General features: G+C 44.7%; 2 protein-coding genes across 2 annotated transcripts; both read left to right on the top strand.

Moving 5' to 3' along the window:
* The first annotated feature begins 741 nt into the window (after positions 1–741).
* On the top strand, positions 742–1,930 carry LOC125023942 (rho-related GTP-binding protein RhoU-like). Its single transcript, XM_047611531.1, has 3 exons — positions 742–1,053; positions 1,136–1,194; positions 1,275–1,930. The coding sequence occupies exons 1-3, from the start codon at positions 894–896 to the stop codon at positions 1,722–1,724; spliced, it is 669 nt and encodes a 222-aa protein (XP_047467487.1). The 5' UTR covers positions 742–893; the 3' UTR covers positions 1,725–1,930.
* An 824-nt stretch (positions 1,931–2,754) lies between these two features.
* Positions 2,755–10,569, top strand: LOC125024202 (zinc finger FYVE domain-containing protein 1-like). The gene is made up of 11 exons (XM_047611931.1): positions 2,755–4,218; positions 4,312–4,816; positions 5,862–6,076; positions 6,261–6,367; positions 6,456–6,564; positions 6,669–6,766; positions 6,957–7,074; positions 7,192–7,362; positions 7,567–7,747; positions 7,888–8,001; positions 9,684–10,569. The coding sequence occupies exons 1-11, from the start codon at positions 3,682–3,684 to the stop codon at positions 9,914–9,916; spliced, it is 2,388 nt and encodes a 795-aa protein (XP_047467887.1). The 5' UTR covers positions 2,755–3,681; the 3' UTR covers positions 9,917–10,569.
* Positions 10,570–10,654: the final 85 nt, after the last annotated feature.

The raw sequence follows: 10,654 nt of genomic DNA, 5'->3' as shown, positions 1-10,654 counted from the left end.
ACGCAGCCCTGCAATAGTACCAATGAAACTTGTTAAAAGCAATTGTTTGCGAGCATAAACACCTCTGCTGCTCTTACAAAAAAACAAATGTGCACTATAAGTCTGATCTATATAAGTCTAATCATATAAGTCCACGAAACCTTGATCACGCAACACCAAGCTGGCCTGAAGAGCACCTGGAAACAACGTCTGCATGAATGAAGCGCCAATTGGACACACACAGATGCTGGAGCAGCACCCCCCTCTAGTGAGCTAGGGCGGTATTACAGCAGTGCTTCAAAAAAAAAAAAAAAAAAAAAAACACTTATGAACGACGATTATTTTCAAGATTATTTTAGACATATACGCAATGTATTGGTTTTATTCTGCCTTATTGCAATGCTAAAATCTGCATTACAGCGTATTATATTTAAATATCACAGGTGACGTGGTTATATGTTGCGTTTTACGATATAAGTGCCGCGTTTAAAAAAAAACAAAAAAACAATGCCTTTTTTGCACCCTTTTTCGGACACACATTTTTGAGCGCTAATTCTGACTTCATGTATTTCCAAACAAGATCCTGACAAGGCAGGTAAATATATTCCTCCGTGCTACTGTACGTTTTTAAGGTCAAATCAAGTGACCTCTGTGGATGAAATCAGCCCTGGTGGGAGTGACTATGTAAATCAGCATCAAACGGAAACAGTAGAAGTGTTGAGAGGAGAAGCCTCTTCTGATTGGGCGCCTTTGTTCTTTCAAAAAAACGAGGTGGCCTTCTGCCTTTATTGGCACCAACAATCCCCTGGGGGAGAAGACATCTTTTACAGTAATGCTGCTCTGCAGTGCTGCATGGACCTTCACACTGCTGGGATAATGGAGTAGCAGGATAAGAAAAAAAATAAAAAAAAAAAATGGCCTGTCAGAGACATGATAAAGCACACAGACTGAGAGAAGAAGTGAGCTGCATGCTGGTTGGGGATGGAGCAGTGGGAAAAACCAGCATGATTATCAGCTACATCTTCAATGGATACAACACAGAGTACGTCCAAACAGCGTTTGATGTTTTCACTGGTAAGTGGCAGTTTTTATTTTTTATTTTTTTTTATATTTGCTGTTCAACTCAAAATAATTATAATTTCTACCTAAATTGCAGGTTTGGTTCATGTGAATGGAATGCCAACCCGTGTCAAGCTCATAGACACTGCCGGGCAGGTAAATATTACACACCGCTTCGTGACTTTTAAAGACTAGTGAGTTATTTGCTATTCACCTCTCATCATTTGATTTGCCAGGACGAATGTGGTCATCTTCGCTCTCTGTGCTACGCCCATGTGGACGTGTTCATCCTCTGCTTCAGCCTCGTCAACCCTGTCTCCTTCCACAACATCACCTCTAAATGGATCCCACAGATCCGTGCCAGCAACCCGACCTCTCCCATCGTTCTGGTCGGTACTCAGTCAGACCTTCGCCACAGTGTGGACGTCCTTATCCGTCTGGACCAGCGGAGCACCAAACCAGTGCGCTTCGTCCAGGCCAGGAGGCTGGCGCGCCGGATCAGAGCTCAAGACTATGTGGAGTGTTCGGCTCTGACACAGCACAACCTCAAATACGTGTTTGACTGCGCTGTGTTTGCTGCCATTAAGCACAGGCACGGTGGCAGTGAATCCAAGAAGCTCAGTCTGCTCAAACGGCTGAAGTCTTTTTGTGAATGTGAGTGGAGAAAAATCTTCAGATTCATCTGATCTGAAATCCAAAGAGTGGTGTAAGTATTATCAGCGTGGTCGAGTCTGTTTGGACTATATACTGTGTATCAGAACATATTGATTTTTACCAAAGAATTTTACCAAAGAACTGGACTCAATCCCTGGATTGACACCAACTTTAAGGTTTCGAGGTCAGAATTCATGCTCTGCTCTTACCTTTACTGTACTTTATTCTACATTTTGTTTATTCTTGTTGCTGTTCATATTTTTGTGTGTGTGTGTTTCGTAAGTTTTGTAATAAATGCACTACAATGTAAAGCACATTTAATTTCCAGTTGTTGTCTTTTGCCTTAATTCTCAACTCTGAAAACATCAAACTCAGAGTTTTTGTGGTTACTGTCAGTGGAGAAAATGGAGGGAAAACACAAAGTGCTATCTGGGAAAATCGTCACCTGCTGACTCTTTGAAGCGCTACTTTACAAAACAAAAGCCATTTAAATCAGTCCTCTGTTTGAAAGCTAATGACAAGGAAGGTTTCTAACAATTACTTTTAAACCACACATTTCACCTAGTGAAGTGTTACTCAAAGATAGATTTTAATTACATTGATAATGTATTAAATACTTGAACTAACAGATAGATAGATAGATAGATAGATAGATAGATAGATAGATAGATAGATAGATAGATAGATAGATAGATAGATAGATAGATAGATAGATAGATAGATAGATAGATAGATAGATAGATAGATAGGCTAATTGTTTTATCAGGGTTAGGGGTAGGTTTATTTGTATTAAAGAGTATTAAAAACACAATCAACAAATGTAATGAAAGTTAACTTGAATTTAATATTATATTATATTATATTATATTATATTATATTATATTATATTATATTATATTATATTATATTATATTATATTATATTATATCTATGGAGCATAGATTATGTTTGGGAGCGGAACGAAATATAGACGCTAAATCCAATAGAACTTCACTTCCCATCATGCACCCGCTCTCTACCCTCCCCTGACCCTGTGACTGAAAATAATCTGATCAGCTGATCTGACCTGGCAACAAAATAACGTAGCTAGAGAAATCTGCCAGGGAGGGGGCTGAAGAACAAAACAATGACACGGCTCGGAAGGATTCAAATACAGTGACACTTTTAAAGACTTTTAAAGCGGAATCGCGCGGATTTCCCTCCCGGTTTAAAGTAAAAAGGAAAAACAAGAGTCCGCGGATAGCCGAGCTTTTGACATCGACTGGCTGATGTTTGTGTTGTTATGTTGTTACAGCTCAGTTGACAGACCGGAGGCTAGCGGCTTGTTTGGACGGCTGTGAACTGTTGGGGTTTGCTGGCTCGCTAATTACAGTTTTCCTTTGGAAAAAACTTGAAAGTGTCCGTCGACTCCGGTTAGCCGTGAGCTAAGTGTTCCATTTACCAGTTAGATGTTGAGGGTCAGTTCGCTAGTTAGCCTGTTGTTAGCATCAACATTTGCACATTCATTATTTTCAGGGAGAGTTCATTGTCTCGGCTGGTACTGACAAAACAGCACCCGTTTCTGTGTTATTTTACCTGTTTTATTACGAATTTTCGATAGATTTTATGCACTGCTGCAGCTAAACGCTAACTTTAATGCATGAACAAGCTACGTGTTAAAAAAGATAACTCAAGGAGACGGCTGATTCTGTTTTGCTGCCTCGCTGTAAGCTAAGTTACACTAAAGGACATTACCTGAAAGCGTTTTTAAAGTTTGAATTTTTACTTATTTGATAACTTGTGTCACTGTTGGGTTTTTACATGCAGTGAGTCGTCAGCCTTGTCACCATGCAGCTATTTTAAGTTTATTTCATTGTGTTTGGTGTATTTCAGGTTTCACTATCAATACAAATTGTGCACATTTCACTAGTTGCTATATTGGAAATAGCTGGTGCTGTTGACAGAGCTGTTCCAATAAAGCACTGATCTGTATTCAAGTTGTCAGAAACGATGAGTGGCCATGGCTCATCTTCAGAAAAGGGAGTCAATACTAGTCTGATATGTCAAGAGAGTTACTCCTGTGGTGGCTCTGAAGAGGCTGCGTACGAGTGCGATGAGTGCCGAAGCCTTCAGTGTGTCCGCTGTGAGATCGAGCTCCACAGTCAGGAGCGCCTGAAGAACCACGAGCGGGTCCAGATAGGCCCCGGCCATGTCCCTTACTGTGACAACTGTAAAGGAGGTAACGGGGACGGCGGCAAACGCCATAGATCCGTGGTCCGCTGCCAGAACTGCAAAGTTAACCTGTGCCAAGACTGTCAGAAACGCACCCACAGCGGAGGCAACAAGAAGAAACACCAGCTCACACCTTACCCTCCGCCCCCCAAACCCGCGGAGGTCAACTCCGTCCAGACGTCCGTCCAGCCGCCGTCCGTCCAGACGTCCGTCCAGCCTGCTGTTCAGATAGCAGATGAAGCCAAATCTCAGAGAGCAAAACTTCTGGAGAAGGTGTCCAGTTTTCTCCTGGTTGATGAGAATGAGGAAATGCAGGTGAGTTGCGCGAGTGGCACGTAATCGTTGATTACTTTGCGTTGCGTGCAAGCACCTACTTTTACTCATAAATTCTCTATTGTCCGTCCCCAGATAAAAGACGAAGCTTCGTTCATGAAGAGCCTCAGCTGCGACCCGGACCAGCTGCTGAAGGTGGTGTCCATCTTTGGCAACACGGGAGAGGGCAAATCTCACACCCTCAACCACACTTTCTTCACCGGCAGGGAGGTGTTCAAGACGTCCCCCACGCAGGAGTCGTGCACGGTGGGCGTGTGGGCAGCTTTCGACCCCACCCGCAAGGTGGTGGTCATCGACACGGAGGGGCTGCTGGGGAACAGCTCCAAACAGGGCCAGAGGACCCGTCTCTTGCTCAAGGTGCTCGCCGTCTCCGACCTGATCATTTACCGCACCCACGCCGACCGTCTCCACGACGACCTCTTCAAGTTCCTCGGTGACGCCTCGGACGCCTATCTGAAGCATTTCACCAAGGAGCTGAAGGCAACGACGGCCCGCTGTGGCCTGGACGTGCCGCTGTCCACCTTGGGTCCGGCGGTGATCATCTTCCACGAAACTGTTCACACTAAGTTGCTGGGTTCAGGTAAACTCATCTCCACCTTTTAAACGGTGCAGCATAATCTGTCATGATTTATTAGTCAGTCATAAATAAAGCTTGATTTGAAATCTTGCGACTGCGACTTGAACATAAAACATGTCTTCGTTTTTGTTCAATACCAGAGGCAGTCCCTACAAGTAAGCTTTTAACACGGCATATAATTACAGGTATAGCAAATATTAGCCTGCGGTGTTTCTTTTTCTCTGCCACCTGTGTCACTGGAGGTAGCTATCGGCATTCCGGCTTTTTGAGAAATGTACTTTTCAGACTATAAAGATAACTGTCTTTGAGGTCAAACGTGTCACGTACGCAGATGCAGTCACGCCAGTTTTTTCACATTCAAATCTGTTTTCACAACAACCGTTTTACACTACAGCGCGCCATATTCAGTGCATTTCAACGCAACGATGTGACGTGTGATGTGTTTTCCATTACCGCTGAACAGCTACTGCTTTTTGGTTGTGCAGCAGTGTGAAGATTAACCTGCAACTTGCAGCTTGTCCTCATGTCTCTTAAGGTTTACTAAATATAACAGTATAAAATATCTGATTTACAGTCTTGATGTTTTTTGTTGTGGTTAATTATCTCGCTGACGTGAGTTGCAAGTTTCAACAAGTTGTTTTTCCACACTTAATGTTAAGACATGGGAATAATCAATTCTTCTGGGGAAAAACATATTCAAATTTTTGGATTGTACAGCACAAATAATGTGTAGCATCAAAACATGTGGCCTTAAAGAGGTCTTAAAGACAACTTGATGTCAAATTTACTACATGTGGCATATAAAGTATCCAAAATGTGAACATATGCAACTACATTTTGACATTCTCTGTGTATGCCAGGAATACAAGTAATATAAATATGATAGACTTATTACTTAGACTCTGGGTTCATTTACAAGGGACAAACAAACACACACCTAAAATGACAGGCAGTCTGGTTTTGCATACTGCTAATGTTTTATCTGGAGTATAGTATGATAACGGTTCTAACAGCCAACGGTAACCCCTCTGCCTTCGTCCTGTTGTAGATAAGTCATCTGAGTCAGTTGATCGGCTGCTGTTGGAGCGCTTCAGGAAGCTTTCCCGCTTTCCAGAGGCCTTCAGTTCAGTCCAGTACTGGGGCACGCAGACCCTCAGTCCCCCCACTGACTTCCGTGGCTTGCAGAGTAAGCTGGAGCTGCTCCTCGACAACAACGCCACCCGCTCCCCGCGCACCCCTGTGGTCATCTTTAAAGCCCTGCAGGTGAGGCGGCGTGAAGTTCACAGTCAGCCGGCTTCCAGCCTGCTGCACCGCACCGAACCGATCGCACGGAAAAACGTTTCTGCTAATTCACCATTCAAGGATTATTGTGCTCGAGTCTGCACAGCTGCCGGTTTAATCGTATAAGTTTAATGTAAGCGTCTGCCGGTCCTTGATTGCCCCGCAGGCACTGAGCGAGCGCTTCAACGGTGAAATTGCAGGGGAGCTGGTTGCGCACAGCTGCTTCTTTCCTGATGAGTACTTCACCTGCTCCAGCCTGTGCCTCAGTTGCGGGTCAGTACCTCTCGTCTTTTTGTGATTTTCCTTTGAGTCTATTGCCGTCGGTATTGTTTGGCGTTCTGACTCGTTTTATTTGTGGCAGATCTGGCTGCAAGAACAGCATGAACCACTTAGGAGAAGGAGTGCGTCATGAGGCGAAGCATCGCTGTCGGTACTCCGCTCAGTATGATAACCGCATCTACACCTGTAAGGTAAGCACGGCTCGACCTTATCGCTCACTTTGCTCTTTTTTAACCGTGGCGTTCCATCGCCGATGCTCCTGAAATTGAAATCATGCGTCGCGTCACCTCGCCAGGCTTGCTATGAAGGGGGCAAGGAAGTGGTCGTTGTCCCCAAGACCTCGGCTTCTTCAGACTCTCCTTGGCTGGGCCTCGCCAAATACGCCTGGTCTGGGTGAGTAGCAGGGGAATGACCCGGAGGGTCACATGGAACTGGGGTATGGTTTGGCTTATATTACCTTTGCACGGCCTAATTTTAGCAGTGCTGTCCCAGACTCTGACCTATGATCGAATGATTCTATTCAGCGTAATGTGCGTGTCCCGAAGGCAGAGGCTGAGTTGTGTTCTACTTAATGTATGTTCAGGTATGTTATTGAATGTCCCAACTGCGGAGTCATCTATCGGAGCCGTCAGTATTGGTACGGGAACCAGGACCCTGTGGATACAGTTGTCCGCACTGAGATCCAACATGTTTGGCCAGGGGTGAGTGACACAAGCAGGTTTATTCTCTCTGTCTGATGTTTCCTTGGATTGAGGTTACGCATATGCATTCGTTCTCTTATTTCATTAAAACCTGTATTTTTTTTTTTTTTTTTGAAGTCGGATGGCTTTTTAAAGGACAATAGCAATGCTGCACAGCGGCTTCTGGATGGAGTCAACCTAGTGGCTCAGTCTGTGTCAGAGATCAGTGTCAAACCTGCCAAGGCCGTCACCTCCTGGCTGACAGATCAGATCGCACCAGCCTACTGGAAACCCAACTCCCTCATCTTGGTGAGTGTCACACAGCAGCCCCGCCCTCCGCCACCCGCCGCCAGCAGCCAAGTCAACACTTTCCCGTCCTGGAGGGGGGGGGGGGTGTTTACTGTCTGTGTCGATTACACAACCTACTGTATGTTTGCGGGTCACAAGATAAAACTTGGCTTTAGCTCTCGGTCAATAACAACATCTGTTGTTATTGTTTTCTTCCCATGCAAGGTGTGCCACAAGTGTCACGCAGTCTTCCAGGATAACGACACTAAGCACCACTGCCGTGCCTGCGGGGAGGGATTCTGCGATGGCTGCTCCGCCAGAGCTGCGCCCGTCCCCGAAAGAGGCTGGGGGCTCGCCCCCGTCAGAGTCTGTGACGTCTGCTTCGAGCAGAGGGCTTCGTATGCAGGTGCAGATCTCCTCGGCGACATCACATGACCTCTGTTCTTCCTCTGCCTGTGTCACTGCTGCCATTTAACATTTGTGCGAGCATGGCTTCAGTAAGGCTCTTTTTTTTTTTTTTTATTCTCTCTCTCTCTCTCTGTGCAGAAGCACTTGAGGCAGAGCTCGAGGAGGAAGAAGGCGGAACTCTTGCCAGGAAGGTTGGAGAAGCAGTCAGCAGCACCATAGGAGTCGTGGTCACTGCTATTGACATCCCACTCGGTGCGTATTGCCTAAAACAAAACATAAAGGGGACTGTTACGTAACAGAAATAAATGACCCAGTAGATGCGAGTGCATGGGCACGATGCCCTCTGGTGGAAGAGGGATATCATGCTTATTTACAGTAAGGAAGTCCTATTTCTAGTTTGAAATCTCAAAGATGCAGGAGCGTAGCCAGAACAGCTTCCCTTATAAGGAATGCGGGATGCCCTAATGGCCTAGTTGTTACGGAACTTGTCCTGTCACCAAAAGCTCTTTATTAACCAACTGTAAATCAAGCGTATCAAGGAATCACTTGAGCTATAAAATGAAAGCAGTTAAATTATGCCAATGTATGTAGAATTTGATTTTGTCTTTAACTTATTACAGATGTTTATAAACTTAAAGACTGAAATCCATCTACGCTGCCCTAACTAAAACTGCCATGGACTTTCTCATGTGGGAACGCTCTGCTGTCAGTTCACATACCTGTTGGCCAGTGTTTGCTCCTGGAATCGACCAGTTACTCTCTCTGTTCATTTTAAGAGACTTCCTGCTCACTTTTGCCGTATGCATTTGCTCAGGAGTCAATGATATTGATGTTTGGATGGTTGCTTACATGGAACGCATGTGTTAAAATTCCTCAATGATTGTTCAGCCCTCTGGATCAATGACCTCCTCAAGAACGCACTTTGTTCCGTAGTTTATGAGTGGATTTTTTTACAGCAGCCAAAATGACACGTTTCTGTCAAGAAACCTGGCTCTGCTGTCTAGCAGGATGTCGTAAAAAGTTAGTCAGGCAAATAAACACCACAAATACAGCCTGGTTTCTTTATCACAGTTGGAAAATTTGAAAAGAGCTCATTTAATCCAAAACACAAGTACACACATATATATATATATATATATAAATATATTAGGCCTCCATGAAATATGCCGCTGCGCAGTTAAATGTCTCTTTGACAATTTGATATCGTGCTGAAAACGTCTCCGTATCTATGACCACCCCAAAAATACCACAGAACGAGGTCTGCTCCAATCACAACAAAATTAACCCACTTACTTCTCAATCCAAATCATGTTTCCACGTTTCCATGGTAACCCATCCCCCCCCTCGGCCAAACCAGCCAAGGACTTGGTTTTACTTGCAGTCACGGCGCGCGCTTCAGACGGCAGCGAGGAAAAATAATCTCGAGTAAAGCTCAAGTGAATGCAAATAAATTTAAACTTTAATCGAGAGGGATGGGAGGAATAGAGGAAGAGGCTCATTGTGTGGGTATGTACTTTGCATCTAAATTTAAGGAATAATTGGGAAATAAACATTTTATGGACTGTTATGTGCTGGATTGTCCTGGGAGCAGTAGGCCATCAACTAGCGGAGAAACTAAAGGAAGTGTTTGCTTCAGGCTAAGACCACGTCTGGAATGGAACCACCATTAAATAAAAAGTGTCTGTTTTCCACTCAGGTTTTTGTATGAATTAATCAAGAGTAAACATGCTAGTTAGTGGCTGTCAAAGGTTCTAGGCAGTGATATGTTTTACCCTCGGGCAGATCCAGGCTTCCTGTTTCAACCTGTTTTCAGCCATTTTGCTAAACTAATCTGGCTAGTGGTGTAGTCCAGCAACTCCTGACCGTAGTGTCATATTAACCTTACGGACATGTGAGTGTGTGTCATTCGTATTTATATTCCGTCTTCCCTTCAGGCCTGGTGAAAGACGCCGCCCGTCCTGCCTACTGGGTGCCTGATCAGGACATCCTGTCCTGCCACAACTGCCAACGTGAGTTCACTGCCAAGCTGTCCAAGCACCACTGCCGCGCCTGCGGCCAAGGGGTGTGCGACGACTGCTCCCCGGAGCGCCGAGCGGTCCCGTCGCGCGGCTGGGATCACCCAGTGCGCGTGTGCAACAGCTGCAACCAGAAACCCGGAGAACTTTAACGGGGCCGGGCCTCCCTTCCGCAGACCACCAGAGAGAACCGCTCACTCAGCTCCGCAGTCTCTCGCTGCTAAAGTATACCTCCGTTAACTCTAATGGTTCTGTCTGTCATCTGTGGAAAGGAATTTCTTTAGGAGTATGTAGGACATTTAGCAGATTTGGGATTTCAAAGTTCCTGTGGCCTTTGTAGAGCAACCAGAACATGTGAGTTACTTGACTGAGTGTGAAACCTGCGTTTCCACTCTGTTTATTCACAGAGTGAATATTTTGATTCTTATTGACAAAAAAATCCCTAATTTTACGTTAAGTACGGCTGTTGAGCTATTTTTATACTACAGAAAATCTAAAAAAAAATATCATTTAAAGAGTAATAGTTAGTGGAGCGTGCTGGAGGGTTGGTGTGTTTAGTTTCCAGCGCTTCTTGTTATTGTTTCTCTGGCGTGTAATGGCAAAGAGATACTTTATATCCCTGCAGGTGTAACTGTGGGCTCCATTGCATGCATGTATTGCAACATTTTAGTTTTTGCACTAAGCCTTTTTTCAGCTGTTATAGGCTGTTGCTTACCATGGCCAAAAGCCAGATGTCCACGTGATGAAGTCCCCGAAACTGAGTTGAAATCTACTGCAGTGGGTCTAGATGGTGGATGTCTGGTGTGCCAAAAAATCATTCAGGTCACTGTGTCCGTGCTGGTATAATGTTTCTATTTTATCATGTGCTTGTGGTTGTATGAAAAATACAT

Source organism: Mugil cephalus, chromosome 17 (assembly GCF_022458985.1).
Source record: "Mugil cephalus isolate CIBA_MC_2020 chromosome 17, CIBA_Mcephalus_1.1, whole genome shotgun sequence".
Classification (NCBI taxonomy): Eukaryota; Metazoa; Chordata; class Actinopteri; order Mugiliformes; family Mugilidae; genus Mugil; species Mugil cephalus.
This window is presented reverse-complemented; position numbering and strand designations above follow the sequence as displayed.

What these genes read in the sequence shown, in the direction of transcription:
- LOC125024202 (XM_047611931.1), top strand. Translation starts at nt 3,682, where the DNA reads ATGAGTGGCCATGGCTCATCTTCAGAAAAGGGAGTCAATACTAGTCTG. An exon ending in AGCCTGTGCCTCAGTTGCGG is followed by an intron (nt 6,368 to 6,455) that starts GTCAGTACCTCT and finishes TATTTGTGGCAG; the next exon opens with ATCTGGCTGCAAGAACAGCA. An exon ending in GCCAAATACGCCTGGTCTGG is followed by an intron (nt 6,767 to 6,956) that starts GTGAGTAGCAGG and finishes ATGTATGTTCAG; the next exon opens with GTATGTTATTGAATGTCCCA.
- LOC125023942 (XM_047611531.1), top strand. Translation starts at nt 894, where the DNA reads ATGGCCTGTCAGAGACATGATAAAGCACACAGACTGAGAGAAGAAGTG. An exon ending in AGCGTTTGATGTTTTCACTG is followed by an intron (nt 1,054 to 1,135) that starts GTAAGTGGCAGT and finishes CCTAAATTGCAG; the next exon opens with GTTTGGTTCATGTGAATGGA. An exon ending in TCATAGACACTGCCGGGCAG is followed by an intron (nt 1,195 to 1,274) that starts GTAAATATTACA and finishes TTGATTTGCCAG; the next exon opens with GACGAATGTGGTCATCTTCG.